Source organism: Rosa chinensis, chromosome 6 (genome assembly GCF_002994745.2).
Source record: "Rosa chinensis cultivar Old Blush chromosome 6, RchiOBHm-V2, whole genome shotgun sequence".
Classification (NCBI taxonomy): domain Eukaryota; kingdom Viridiplantae; phylum Streptophyta; class Magnoliopsida; order Rosales; family Rosaceae; genus Rosa; species Rosa chinensis.
The window spans coordinates 25284028-25300187 of record NC_037093.1 but is presented as its reverse complement, the minus strand read 5'-3'; the positions used below and the strand labels follow the sequence as shown (position 1 = coordinate 25300187).

The window sequence follows — 16160 nt, the reverse complement described above, 5'->3', positions numbered from 1 at the left end:
CCCCTATTATCAATGAAAGTACGACCCAATTCTCTCCCAATTCAGTTTTCCTTAAACACTTTTAACTTAATTGTTCTCAAGGGGCTAATCACAATGCTTATTAGACGCCTCAGATTTCAATTACCGGTTAGGCAGATCCAAAATCGGTTTCATTTCAACACCCCAACTACAGCACAACACACCTTCAAGATCACATAGAATCACATGAATAGAAAGAAAATGAGTTCATATAGCAGAGGGAAAGCCACCACCAACCCAAAAACCCTCTAAATAACAAAGCGAAAGCTAGGATATGAGGTCAGCGGTTTTTCATAGGCGAAGCTAGAAAAACCTAGACACCGTAGCCAAAGAGGACGGAGACAGAGAGAGAGAGAGAGAGTTTTATGGTTAGAGATCCATACAAATTATTTATTTTTGTTTTGACTTTCGCTTGTTATCTCCTTTTTTTTTTTAACAAATTACATATAAAGTTGTTAGCAACAGACTTATTTTGGATAACAAAGCCATTATATATAATTGAATTTTACAAATGAAGAATCAGGAGGTTTCCATTTGATGATATCAATTTAGGTCTTGTACCCTTCACGCAAATAAGATTAGCTTTCCAATAATAGTTGACCATATGAGTAGAAACATGAACACTTTCAATGGGCCGGGAGGGGCAATTATCCTGAAAAATATATTTATTCCTTACAAATCATGTTATAAGTAATGATCAAGATCTTTTGTAATTGAACAAACATTCGAAGTAGAAATTCTTAAATTATCAAGCAAAGTAAAAAAGTTTCCTTGAAAATCAATGGGATTGGAATCAAAACTACTGCATAACCAAACATCTATTGCAAGTGCACATGCAATCCTTAAAAAACATCTGCTCAAAACTTTGAAGCAGTTTTATTCAAGCATATATTCATATAAGTTAATTTTATGGCAAATTGTTGGACTAAAACATGACACTCAGTCGATGAAAATCAAATAGGGACTCGATCTCTTCCTCTAATGTCCTCACTGCTCTGATTTGCTTTGCTGTAGGTTAAGAAGAGGTTTTTCATTGCAGTTTGTTTAAAAAAAAAAAAAAAAAATTCTATTAATTAAGCTAATTCATGGAGGAATGATTAAATATTTAAACTACCCAAAAATTAATTAAATTATATGTGAGGACATAATAGTAATTTAATAATATTAGAATAAATGATCCATTTCAAAAAAATAAAAAAAAAATTTGATAGTAAAATAAATGCATTATCTCCAAAGAATAAGGGCAAGTTTTCCTCATAAATTAGAGAGGAAAATGTCCTTAACAAACGGTTAAAAAACTATTCTTTTCTCAAATAAAATTTTTCATATTGACAAGTGCCAAACACATGTAAATAGAATTAATTAGATGTTTGTCTGTGAGGCAGCTTTGTCACCGGCGAGTGACTCTACAAAACCTCCCAAAAACCTAAAACACAAGCTGCTTTCTAGTTTCTAGGTTCCACATTCGCACCGTTTCCACTGTCCTTTGCTGTTTACTTATATCTCAGTCTCCTCCTTCCTTCCCTTGTAGCTGCCTCTTGTGTACTTGTAAGTTGTAACACCACCACAGCTTCTCTGCAACCCTCCCATGGCAGCCGCCAAGCCCTCACCCATTTCTTCCTCCATCTCCAGACCCACCCCTCTCCACCTTACCCCTCCTCAATCCTCCCCCTCTTTCTCCCCCAAAACCCTCCCAAAACCCTCTTACCCTCACAGAACCTCCCTTTCCCACTCCTCCCTCTCACACGCGCACCACTCCTCCTTCACCGCCCGCTCCCAAAACCCAATTTCCTCCTTTTTCTCTTCAACCAAGCAACACCCGGATGGCCGGTCCATTGACTACGACGACGACGAAAAGCCTCGGGAGGAGTGCGGCGTCGTCGGCATCTACGGCGACCCGGAGGCCTCTCGGCTCTGCTACTTGGCCCTCCACGCGCTCCAGCATCGCGGCCAGGAAGGGGCTGGGATTGTGTGTGTGCAGGACAACGTCCTTCAGTCCATTACCGGAGTTGGGTTGGTCTCCGAGGTCTTTAATCAGTCCAAGCTCGACCAGTTGCCTGGTGACTTGGCTATTGGGCACGTCAGGTACTCCACTGCTGGTCAATCTATGCTTAAGAATGTGCAGCCTTTTGTTGCAGGGTATAGGTTTGGGTCTGTTGGGGTTGCCCACAATGGTAATTTGGTAAATTATGGCGCCCTAAGAACTATGCTTGAAGAGAATGGGTCTATTTTTAATACCAGCTCTGATACAGAGGTGGTTCTTCACCTCATTGCAATTTCAAAGGCTAGGCCTTTTCTTTTGAGGATTGTTGATGCGTGTGAGCAGCTTCGGGGTGCTTATTCGATGGTGTTTGTGACCCAAGATAAGCTTGTTGCGGTTCGGGACCCACACGGGTTTCGGCCTTTGGTTATGGGGAGGAGGAGCAATGGTTCTGTTGTTTTCGCCTCTGAGACTTGTGCGCTTGATTTGATTGAGGCTACATATGAGAGGGAGGTATTTCCGGGAGAGGTTGTGGTGGTGGACAAAGACGGAGTTCAGTCTCTCTGCCTTATGTCTCATCCTGAACCAAAACAATGTATATTTGAGCACATATACTTTTCTCTGCCGAATTCTGTTGTTTTCGGGCGTTCTGTGTACGAATCTCGTCGTGTGTTTGGTGAGATTCTTGCCACTGAGGCCCCGGTTGAGTGTGATGTTGTGATAGCAGTGCCTGATTCTGGGGTGGTGGCTGCGCTTGGTTATGCTGCCAAAGCTGGTGTGCCTTTTCAGCAGGGTTTGATTAGGTCTCACTATGTGGGAAGGACCTTCATTGAGCCATCACAGAAGATTAGGGACTTTGGCGTGAAGCTTAAGCTCTCTCCGGTCAGGGCTGTGTTGGAGGGTAAGAGGGTTGTGGTCGTGGATGACTCAATTGTGAGGGGAACTACGTCTTCGAAGATTGTTAGGTTGTTGAAGGAGGCAGGTGCTAAGGAAGTTCACATGAGGATTGCAAGCCCGCCTATTATAGGCTCCTGTTATTATGGTGTGGACACCCCAAGTTCTGAGGAGTTGATTTCAAATAGGATGAAAGTTGAGGAGATTAGGGAGTTCATCGGATGTGATTCACTTGCTTTTCTGCCATTTGATAGCTTGCAGGGGATGTTGGGAACACAAGCTCCCAACTTTTGTTATGCTTGCTTTACCGGAAATTACCCTGTGGAACCTAGAGAGGATAAAGTGAAACGGGTTGGTGATTTTATGGACGATGGCATGACTGGTAATTTTGATTCCATTGATGGTGCTTGGATTCCAGCAAATCGGATTCACAAACAGGAGAGGGATAAGGAATTTGAGGGGATTGTTCTTTGAAAGTGAGCTCACCCACCATTTCTTCAGTTGATAATATAGATGCTTTTGGGTTCAACACAGCAGCATAGGGAAGATGGCAGTGAGCGATGTCTTCGACGATCTAAATGATAATTAAGTGCTTCCTTGAATGGTTGGTTCCATAGTCAAAAGACTAATAAGTCTTGTTGGGTTCCTTTTCAATTTTGCATCTGATTTAAATTTTCTTGATGTCACACAGTTGCTACGTTGTTATACAATAGCTATTTTCTGAATTCAGCCCTAACTTAACCAATTCTTGGTAGTATCTTTCTAGTGCTCACATCATATTAGTTAATATTACCTCCGGGTGCATAAGCTGGCTGATGTTTTTCACTTGAAGGTTGATACTGCTTTTTTATGATGATGACCCTGAATTGTAGTTTCAAAAGTAAAATGCTTAATCAACTTACATATTACTTCACATTGAATTTTTATTAGTCTTTGGTTTCTCTCTGAACATTTGTATTCAAAACAAGTAGCGAGAAGCAGGTGAGTAATGGGATAATGGCGTTGATGGGGAAAAAGGCATGTTAAGCTCGTTGTTAATCTTTGGAATCGTTTCTGCCTATGGATTCCAAGGTTGTGTCACCAAGATCCATGCTTCTCTTTTTGTTTTTATGCAAGTAGCTTCTAAATCATGTTATAAAAATCCATATACAGGATGCAGACACCGGAAGATGTGATTCATTATGCATTGACATAAATCTTGGCATGCATATATTTTCCTCTTGAAAATTCTCGACATCAAATGTTCTTGCAACAAGATGACAATCTCAATTTTCAGTTGTCTCGAGTTGAGACCAAAGTAAAGAGCTGAGGTCGCTTTCTCAACTTCATGCCCCAGGCTATCGGCCACAAAAATTCGCTGCTCGAAGGTCACACTCTCCAAGATGGTTCACTAATTTTTCTAATCTAGAAGGATAAACATGGTTCCAAGGGAGAAGTATAGGCATTTATTTATTCGTAGCGTGCTTCTCATAGACTTTGCTTAATTCACGCTAAAATGGAGAGCCTCTCATGTTGTTAGTCCAATGGTAGTGGACAGGAATTAAATTATGAGTGATGCTCGGCAGATTCGAAATGCAATGCACTGATTGCACTCACCGGTACAGCGGCATCCAAATTCCGAAAGTATAACTAAAAGGACGTCAAAATAAGCCAACACCACAAGTTCGTTGCCACCAAAAACCAAAATAACGGAAAGTGCATTTTCTCAAGTGGCTGCCCAGGCACAAAATTCACCACGCAATTGCAAGTCCACCGGAGAGAATCCCCATACGTGTCTACAAACCTTCCCAACACAAGACTAGAAACATAAAATCTGAACAGATAGATGAAATAGAAAATATCTAAAGAAATTGATGTTGCAGTAGTCCCAGTTTATTTAATCTATTGAATAATAATTGTACCACTTGTTTATAACAACAAAATGTCTGATGACTCTGATATTTAATAAGAATAATGTCATAACAATCGTAAAAGCATCAAAATTGAAGGGGGACGGTGGATAAATTGCCATGATGCCATCTCTAAATTTAACTCAACTGCGGCAGGGCACTTTTCCAATACCAGCAGACTTGAGAATTACTGTTGAGAAATGTTTTTACCATATAAGCCATCACCCGCTTCCACCAAAAGTACCCAAAGTTGAATGAGGCACAAGGCAAAGTAGACAAAACTTATCCGCTTAATCCACAAAAACGTTGATAAACCAACCATGCAAATATTAGCTGTTTTCTGCTCGGTCGTAAGCATTGGATTTATGCTTTGTGCAAATGTGAAACCATCTGGAACCTTCCCAAGCAACATCTCAGAGAGCCTAACCTGCATAAGGAAAGAAAAAACATGTATCAAACTACATGGCCAAGCAGGTCGGTTCAACGGATTTGACAACAGAGAGTAAACCAGTACCCAGTCAGCGGCAGAATCAGAAGCCATTAGTGTCTCAAGGTCATCACGTACAAAATAAGATGGTGGGCGCCAGCTCAGTCATTGTGGGATGACATCTAGAAGACCAACAGGTACATATCGACAAGTGTAGCTAAGCCATTCTAACAGAAAACGGCTAGTTGTCTCGACACCTGGGACATAAGACAGGATAAAAGCCCATAAAATCAGAAATTTTGATAAGCACTGATGTCCCAAAACATTAAGTTGGGTGACAGTTTTGCTGAATTACTGTATAAAAGAGTATATTTTTGTAAAAGTAGTTAAACATACTTTGACGGCACAGCTGCCAAGTAGAATACCATATAAGAACATTTTAATAAAACTATTAAGTCATAGCTGGTATGCAAAATATATTAATAATACAAACCTTTTGTGTCAGAGCCCCAATGTTCAAGGCCACAACGTACATAATCCTTCAAAATATTAAATCGCTCCCCAGAAGTGATGTCCCAGTGCCTCTGCTCCTTTATTTCTGTAAAAACCCCAGGCTGAAAACACGAGGGTTTAGTACACTAAGGTTCTAGGTTCCAAACTCAAGTCAGAAAACTCAAAACCATTGACTGTCTACATACACAGACACAAGATATAAATTCTAGACATCTAATAAAAATGTTAATATAAGAACAATAACCAAAGTGTGGGTGTTGGGTTGGAGGGTTAACAAAATTCATACCTTAATTAGTGCTCCTCGACCAATTATGAATGAACAGTTCAGGGCACTCAGCCTTGTGCTTGTTCCAATCTACATACGAAAATACATCTCCATTTCCAAGAACTTGCAAAGAATCAGGGGCTTTTTTAGCACACTGGTACACATATTCCCAATCTGCAAGCTTGCTGTAGCGTTGCTGTCGTGATCGACCATGTATTGTTACTGCACTGGCTCCCCAGTTACCCATGTCAGCAATAAGTGAGTCAATGCGATTTTTCCCCTCAAAATAGGCTGTGCGGACCTGTAGCAAAATAGCAGCAGTTAACATTTCTTGAACAACCTAAAGACTAGGAATTTACTTAAGATATCAAGAAGAAAAGAACAATGAAACTAGAAATTTCACAGGAAGCAGTTAGTGCATTAGAATCATTTTGGAACCAAATAATTAAACAAAAATAACATGCAATCATATAAACATGGTATATTGGAAAAAAAAATATTGATTCAGATTGTTTTGTTCACAGTTGTATATAACTGCCATAAAAGATTAAAAGTTACCTTGATAGTTATAGGAATGTCAACTGTACCAGAAGCTGCTTGCACAATGCCTTTCATTCGCATTGGTTTTGTTAGAACAGCTGAGCCAGCACCCTTGTTCACAACAATATCTATTGGGCACCCCATATTTATATCAATGAAGTCTACGGTACATTCCTGTTCTATAAGTTCAACAGTGCGTGCTACGGTGTCTGGATATGCCCCACATATCTGAACGCCAAACAAATCCTCAGATGAATGTCTCCTCAGCAGGGCCCATTCCGAAGCTTGACCCTATGACAGTTCCAATTAGAATATGTAACATATATTATACAAATTTATGCATGCGAAACTAATATGTATTTACAATGCAAATATGAAACTAGGGCAAAAGCCTAGCCCTCAGCTCTACTAATGTGAATTAAAACACCTTCATCTGTCCGGAGATAAAGAGAAACAGGGCTGATTCTGACACTCTCTACCATGTGAATAATGAATGCTTTCATGCCAATTGTCATGCCTTACATAGCATAACCACACAAATGATATGTGGCCATTTCTTTTCCTAGAAGATCAAAAAAAAAAAAAAATTAAAAAGCATGCTTCCCCTTGCACTTAAGAATTGTACATCAAAGGATGCTGATATTTATTTCATGACGTAACAGCTTCAATAGCCACATTATCAAGTATAATATGCTCCAAACCCTAGATAGAGATTTTAATTCATTTTTTGGAATGGCATATCAAGTCCTTCAAACTTGTGTTTTCACGTTTCAATACACACACACACCATTAATAACTGTACTCATCATGGATCATCAGAGGTTTTTGATCACATTGACCACACAGTGAACCTAATGAGCATCGAGTTGCATCTCAAAGGTGAAATGTCATGTATATTCATAGAAAGATAAAGACTGCTCAGCAGGAAAATGCATAATACAAACCTGCAAAAGATTTCTACACATTGCCATTTCACCACATGTTATATCTGCCCCTAAACCTTTGCAAACCTTCGAAATGGAAGATTTCCGACTGCGGTCAAAGGTGCAAGGTACAACTTTTCTCTGAAGTCAATAAGCTTCTTTTCACGTGGGTGTGTCTTTAAACTTTTATCATTCTCTGAGAATTCAGTGTTAGCTGCAGCTTCTGGTTCAGGTTCCATGCAGGTTTGCCCAACAACTTTTCCTGCAGCTCTCACACCTGTTGCAAAATAATCAACACTTACATTGAATGCCTCCAACTATTAGGATGTTAGAAAAATGCAAAGAACAAAAAGAGCCAAAACCTCCATAATCTGCTTCACCAGAACCAAACTCCTCTTCAATTACAGATCTTGACTTCTTTGAAGGCCTAGAATCGTCAGATGGAAATGTTTCATTAGCAGCTCCCTCTTCTTTTACTTCAGCAGACAACTCCATTTCATCAGATGGAAACATTTCATCAACCCGTCCCTCTTCTTTTATTTCAGCAGTCAACTCCACTTTATCATCCGTGTTAGTGTTACTGGGAAATTAACTACAGCCATTTCCATCAGTAACATCACAATTCTTTGAAACCACCAACCCATTCTCCTTTGACATGGCAATTATTTTTGAATTGGCATGCCCCTGCAAAGATAGGTTGTAGAATTTATTTATATATAAGAATAGTTCACAGAATGATGCACTAAAATCAAACAAAAATTTGATGTCCGCATTACTATCGTAAGAGGAAAGGGAAATACATTTCATTACGTTGGGCGCAATTATCAAATATTCTAAGTTCTCTACCATAGACATTGCCACACTTCAAACAAATTAGTGGATAATTAGAACATAACAAACACTTCCAAATGTCCCACAGATTTAAGTGTAGAAGTTTCATGTGTCATAAAGGATTTCAGCATTGTGTTTCATGTGTCCTTCCATTTTTAGACACGGGACAAGGAGTCCTCTGAATTATATCAAATCGAACAACAAACAACTAAAACCACACCACCCTACAGGAACAAAACAACAAAAGGAAGAACTCACATAGTAGTTATCGAATCTAAAAGTACAGTAGAGAAAGAGCTTTTGAATTTGGACCTATCTTCTTCCAACCAAAGAATTTAAACCCCATACACAGAAAAGCATTGCTGGCTGACCCAGCTCAAAGTCTCAAACTAGCCTCTGTAAAAACCTTTGACTAGGTCACTGGGCAATGAACCTATAGATTCCATACTTCCACAATATTTTCAAACTAATGCCAATTGGAGACATGAAAGACATGTCATCTCCTCTGAACCTATTACGAATATTCACCTCCCAGTTGCAACTGTCCAAGCTAACACTCTTACCTTAGGAGATCTTCTCTAAGACATGAGAGGGAATTAGCAGAAGAGAGGGTTTTCCATTAGGTGCCTAAGGTAGATTCTCAAGAGAAAGCTCGGGATGATTCAAACTTCCACATTCTCCTAGAAGACTTGATCACCATATTTCTAAACATAATACAAAACATGAAAGTACCCTCCCCATTATTGAATGTCCTTGGAACAAAAATCCAAACTCAGAGATTCCCAGACAATCTAGCAATGAAGTATTTAAGGTACTACCATAAATGATAGGGGATACAATAAAGAGAGAAAATAGATGTTTTCTCACCCAGCAGTCTTCCTAAAACCTGACTCTCCACATTTCCCACCTTGAGGTAACATAGAGAAAAGAAACAAACAAGACCTCAAGCAATGTCTTTTTATGGACATGAACTTACTCCTAATGACAGCATGCCATAAATTTGAAACCTCCATAACCATTTTGCAAGCCAAGCTTCATTTTTCCTCACCAAAACCCCCCACTTCTAAGCCACCTTTTCCTTTATCAGTGCCACCACTTCTCATTTTACAAAGTGATCCTTTTCCCCTGACAATAGCCCTTTCCACAAAACTTTTTCATCAGTCTCTCCATTCTTCTAGTCACACAATGGGAATTCTAAGAAGTGACTGATGGTTAATAGGAAGGTTACTTTGAAAAACTGCAGTTTTCAATATTTTTTTTGATTTTTTATTCCTGTTTAATTATTCAGTCCCTAGCTTTTGCAAGCACAGTGATAGCCCAAAATCTCATTACATATCAAATACTCTCTCATATTCTCCGGCTGGGGTATTAATGTATTACATGTTCTTCTGACAAGCAACCTAGATAAAGTATCATGATAACAAAACATAACGATTAATCAGATTAGGATTATTATCTTAGAAACAATGCAAACATAGCAGCAAGGGGACCAAAGAACAAAGTTCCTATTCGTACAACCTTACATAAACATGTATTCACACAATGGGAGAGAGAGAGCGATGTTGGATTAATACCATGAGACCAAGAGCCTTGAGTTTGGCATCGGCCTTGGTGAACTTCATTTTATTTTTCCACACAAGCTTTTGAACATTTTTGCTTAATCCATTCATCTCAGAGCTTCTTCTACAAGCATTGACATCTCCATCTGCAACACCATTTTTATGCGTACCCAAGAACCTACATGACAAACCATAAGGACATGGCTCATAAAAGGACATTCTCCCTCTATATCCTCAGATTTCTGCATTCAAAAACAAAATAATAGTCTCATAATGGTCAAATGGCACAACATTTTACAACACATCAAACGAGTCAAATACTAGACAAGCATTCAAAACTACCTGAGCCTCATAGGCTTCTATGTCGTGGCTGTAGCTGCACTTATAATTATACGGACACCGACTAACATCTCCTTTCTTTGCTACCTCTGGACAGATACCGAGGGGCGATTTCTGTACCTGCAAGAAGAAACTTGACAAACTTTAATCCTTTCCATTGCTTTAGGGTTAAGCCTTAAATGTTGTTAAACACACCAAAAAAGAAAAAACATAGGTTGGCAAACAAAACATATATGACGATTTGCTACCAGTTCTAAGCGTTTCTCCTACACTACTCTAAGCTCATCAATGACTCAAATTTCATCTTACTTCTTTGTTTAACCAAGAATTCAATCGCATATAAATCCAATAGCCAAGGTTTAGCAAGCAAATATCACTACTTCTTTGATTAATCACAAATAAAAAGCAAGCAAATAGTCATATTCCCTATTGTATTATCAAAGCATAACCTCGCGGCGTTCACGCTTAAGCTGCCGCTTGGACTTCTTCTCCTTCACTACGTTCGACTGTGCAGGCTTCGCGTTGCCCTCACAGACGGCGTCGTTTTGATCCTTAGAGCAAGGTCTGACGGGAGGAGCGCGAAGGAACTGTTTCTTCACCGGAGCGATGGACTTGGCTACGAGCTCCTCCGGCGTCCTCTCAGCCGCCGCCGCGACGCCGTTGGAGACCTCTGGGCCAGTTCCAAGCGCGGCAGGAGTGTCGTCGCCCATGGCGCTATGTAGGATGGTTTAAACGCAAAAGTAACCCGACACTACCGAAGAAGGCTCCGAACAGTGTCAAAAACTTTCCCCAATTTATTCAAGACACCTAAAGGAGCCCCAAACAGAGGGGTTGTCCCAAGGACTACCAATAGCAACAACCTTCATGCCTTCCACCTGAGGAGGGGATTCAACCGTATCATATAACTTGGCAGTGCGCTTCTTTCTAGGCTTCTTAGGACTAGCTTGCGTGGAAAGCTTCCAAGGCTTCAACCCATCAACTTTAGGGGTTCTTGGTATTAATCGCTTCTTCCTGACCTTGGGCTAATGCCAAACTCAAAGCTCTCGGGCTCTATCCTTCTATTGAGAGTCTCTTCTATCCATCCATCCATCCCGCTTAATTTTTAAGTCCAGTAGCGAATGATGTTTGGTAAAATTTATTAAAACAACTTCTTTCAAAAGTTATATCATTAAGTTACTGCACATAGAAGTTGATAAAAAGTAACTTTCATCAACTAAAAACTATGACTGCTTATAATTTAAGTTAACGTACATATCCCAAACTTGGCCATAGTCATATTCACGTAATTCTCTCTCTCTCTCTCTCTCTCTATTGTAATTTGGCGTCTCTCTTTCTCAGCTTGATTGTAGTTCTAACTACATAGGCCTAATTTGGCGTATCTTACAATGTGTAAAAAGTTTTTTTTTTTTTTTTTGGAAGAGGGGATCAATTAAGCTGCCCCAAACTAGCCCAATGGGCATTAAAAAAGAAAAACACCTAACCAGTCTGATGGACAGGCCCATACAGATAAAAACTAAAAAGGAAAATTAATTTTCTCCTGGACTCCAATAGAGCCAGTATCAGAAAATTAATCCTTAAAACAATAAAAGCTAAAACATAGGCCCGATGAGAAGCCCAGCCCACTACAAAAACCCTAGTTGCTGCCGCCCAGTTTGTGCCGCGAGCCACACACAGTAGCTAAGGTGCCGCCGGACATAGAACACCCAGAAATTCTGTCGTGATCAACCGATGCCAAACCAATTCCAAAATACAGATCAAAGGAGAACCAATAACCAAAGGAATGAGATCCCTCTCAAAAGCATCTTTTTCTCCACCAACGAGACCAAGTAGTAACCATGGCTGCCGACAAGGATCAAAGATCCAGGACATAGAACCAGAACAAGAACAGTAACAGTAACAATGGAGAATGGGGGTGAAAAACCCATGCGTAAGCACCCATACTCGCCTAGGTAAGTGACATGCACTTTGTGGTCGCAGCCATAAGGACCTTCTTGGTGGTTCTAGGTAGAGATAGGAGCTGTGTTGTGGGATTGATTAAATTTTGACCTGGAAACGTATGGAATTGGTTGACAATGAGAGGAAAAGAAGAGAAAAAACGAGGAACAAAGTCCTCCCATGCTGGACATAGCCAGAACTACACCACAGAGGGTAACAAAATCACCACAAGGGTGAGAAAGAAGTTGGAACAGCTTGATGAAAGAGAAGATCAGTAGGGATGGAGAGAAATTAGATACAAATCAAAGTTGGTATGACCTCCCCCAACTCTTCACCATCAATCTAGATCCGGAAGGATCAAGATTTGGGTGAGAGAGTGGGGGAGGGGGTGGGTTTGAATCTGAGATCTGGTTTCTCTCTCTAGTTTTTAGAGAGAGAGGCTCTCGAGTTGGGAGTAACAGGTAGGCAGAAACTTTTGTAATGTGTAAAAAATTGTTTAACTTTTAAGTTAAATACTGATGTTTGGTAAAATTTAAAAAATAGTTTCTTTCAAAAGTTACATCATTAAGTTGTAGCTCATAGAAGTTAGTAAAAGAAAATTTTCATAAGCTAAAAGCTATAACTGATTATAATTTAAGTTAACATATCTCAAACTGGGCCATAGTCGTGTTCAGGTAATCAATTAATCCCTCACATGTGTTCAACAATTGAATTTTAATTTATTTATTTTTTTGTGATCGAAGGATTAAGATTCAAAAGAGTGGTAGATAAAGTAATCAGGGATAAAATTCAAAGGCAGATTTATTCTAATTTTGGAGATATGAATCAAAAAGTTAAAGGCTTCAAACATTAGCTGTAGCAAAATGCTAGGAAAAAGGACTAATTTCTCTGGTTGGTTAATAGTTTTTTTTTTTTTAAAGACAAATAATATCTGACAGGACCCATCCCGGATTTCACCCTGAAATCTGAAGTGGCCTTGCATGACCCATTTTAGAAGAAACTCTACAGAAAATTCGACTGAGCCACTCCTAAAAATTAAGGATAATACTTGGCTGACCATATTCCTAACCAATCCTATCGTGTCTTTTCAGCCGTTCAACACATTTTTTTTTTCCTCTAGACATCTGATTATGTTCCTTTCTTCCCCGTTAACCAGTTCCAATTCTTCAATACCTTAGAAGCCATGACTCTTTTACATTGATCCTTCAATATATGTGGACCTCCCCGATGACCCACTGCCCGTGAAGGCGGATACCCATCTTTCTGCAGCCTCGCCGACGAAGGCGGTTTCACTGTTGCTTGAGAGAGATGAAGCCCAGAGCTTTTGTTGGTTTGCTTTGCTTCAATTAATGAGTTCTTCAATCGCGTTGCTTCAATTGATGGGTTCTACAATTGGTGGTTTAATTAGACTGTGGAACTACATCGTAGAAGTGGAATAGATAGGGAGAAGAAGAGTACCTTTATCAACTTTATCAGATGCTTAAGCTAAAAAAAAAGTACACGTGTTGCACAATGAGAGAGGTTGGTTAGGAATGGCTGACGGCCATATATGGTCAGCCAAGTATTATCCAAATATTAATTACCCAAAACTTGTAAGGACATTTAAACACTTCTCAATACTCCAAACTATCCTCAACTCCTAGAGCCTACATACTCCCACAATTCACAACCAACTGCACAACCAGATAATATGAATATATAGCACTAGAACTTTTCAAATTTACAAATAAACAAATAGATGATAATCAAATGAATCTAATAGTTCCATAGGATATGCAAGATATAAGGGTAGGATAGATAAATCATATTATGCGGAAGCAGTGACAACTATGCCTCGACTCCTAGTATGCCCAATCTCAACTAGTCTAATATGCAAACTAGGTATTTGAAACCGAAGGGCCCAGGGGAAAGTATTCGAAAGACATGTTAGCGTGAGTAGACAAAAATAAATATTCGCATAACTGAAATCAAAAGAAAACTTTAATACTTTCCCACTTCATTCCTTTAAAATGATCGATGCATGCAACGTTTAAAATAAAATTTTCTTAAAAACGAACCAGCCCTGCTGGTTAAGTATAAATGTAAAAACATGGGGATGGAAAAGACACCATACAATAAAGAGAGCCTCCCAAGCTAAAGGCTCGACTGCAACCCACAAGATATTATGAGAAGAAGCAACAAGCTAGCTAGTAGTAAAGTATGACAACCCCCAAGTATGGCGAAGGAAAATAAATTTGAAAACCAACACAAAACACTTCCCCAAAAATCTCAAAAAGGGAGAAAAAGAAACACAATTTACGTTTCTCAACCGCACTTGGAAACTCAAAGAAAACATCATGATCAATAACATACTCAAACAATGAGATTAACAAGCTCGTAAAGTAAATCATAATCAAACTAAAATTGCGAGATATAAAAGAAAATCAAAAATTCAATCAAAAATCTCATTTTTGGAAAATCTTTTAGAAATGTCATATGTAACGACTAATATAATATATTTTAAATCCGAAAATCATATCGGAAAACACTTCATCGAAATTCATTATAAATCATAAATTGTACTTAATTCCAGAATGCTCCTTTGAAAACAATTCATAAAATGCAAGTCATACTAAACTCAATCCCAAATATAAATCGAACACCATAAGTCATGACTAAATTGTAATTTCAATTCCATACATAGGAAATTTACCAAGGTAATTCATTTTCTAAAATCCAATCCAACATGCTCAATATCCTTTCAAAACATATACTAAATCCATATATGAAAATCATGATGGAAAACCAAATCAATAAACCATTTCCAAAATAAATTCTAATATGCTAGTAAGATAAATAAAAGCATTCATTTGGAAAAATAGTTACATGGCTTTAATTTCAAACAAAAGTTCACTCACAGTATACGACATTAAGTAGTTAGGCGCAGGGATCCCTAGTCGAGCAATAACTCGGTACGTCGTCCTGTATATAGCATTACTCATGAATAACCAATCGGAATGTCAAAAGTAATTTTACGTTAAATAAAACCGAAAAACCCTAACTCATACCGTCCAAAACATAAAGCTCGAGTTCTCCTTGGAATTAACCCAAACTTCACCATTATCGTCGTTTCCACAATTCTAACGTTTTAGAGCATAAACGAAGGAAATCTAATGGACGGATTTTCAATCATTGACATTCGAAAATCCGAAATTCGGAATTCTCCGATCAATACCCAACATCCACCAATTTCCACCAAAATATAACAACACCTTCAGATCATCGAGCTCTAGTTAACCAGCCAAGGCAAAAGGTTGGGAGCCAAAAAGAATCCTTAAAACAAGCCCAACAACATTTTCAACTACAACAAAGTCCAATTTTAAGTCTAGAAGTCGGAAATTACCTCAACTCGGAAAAAGGGCCGAAATCTTCCAAGCTTCAATTCTCCTTCCTCGTTTCAAATATATCCAAGCCGCTTGGTGGATTTGTTGTTAGGGCTGGCAAATTCTCCCGAATCAAACCGTACCAACCGCATCCGAGCCGAGCCAACTAAATTGGTAGCCGAAAACTCGGTAATAGAAAACTCGGTACGGTTGTACCGAACCGACTACATGAAGACGGTACGGTAATGGTATGTAATTTCATACATTTACGGTATACCGTACCGTACCATATAATTTATAAATATTATTTATTTTAGTTTTTATTAATAGTGTGGGACTATGGGTACTCCACTACTGGCAATATAAAATTTCCTCTACCTCACACGATTCCAGATTCCTCTCCTTCTCTCTTCTTCAGTTCTTCAATTCTTCTTCTTCTTCTTCTTCCTCAACCAGTCAACCCCATCTTTGCTCCTCCTCCAAAAGCTAAAGATCAACCTTCTCCCCGTCGTCATCTTTACTCTCTCTCTCTCTCTTTTTCTTCATTTTTTTTCTCTTTCTTCGTCATCTTCTTCCTCTTCCCTTAGTTTGGCACTCCCTCAATTCCTCTCCCTCAGTTCCTCAGTGCACAGTGCCTTCTTTCCCTCACGCGCCTTCATTTCTGTGTAATCTTTACTTTTTCTT

At 39.0% G+C, this 16160-nt stretch overlaps 1 protein-coding gene and 1 pseudogene across 1 annotated transcript; one reads left to right on the top strand and one right to left on the bottom strand.

Moving 5' to 3' along the window:
* The first annotated feature begins 1479 nt into the window (after positions 1 to 1479).
* Positions 1480 to 3650, top strand: LOC112172750 (amidophosphoribosyltransferase, chloroplastic). The gene has a single exon (XM_024310220.2). The coding sequence runs from the start codon at positions 1607 to 1609 to the stop codon at positions 3365 to 3367; it is 1761 nt and encodes a 586-aa protein (XP_024165988.1). The 5' UTR covers positions 1480 to 1606; the 3' UTR covers positions 3368 to 3650.
* A 1083-nt stretch (positions 3651 to 4733) lies between these two features.
* LOC112171113 lies at positions 4734 to 11269 on the bottom strand (annotated as a pseudogene).
* Positions 11270 to 16160: the final 4891 nt, after the last annotated feature.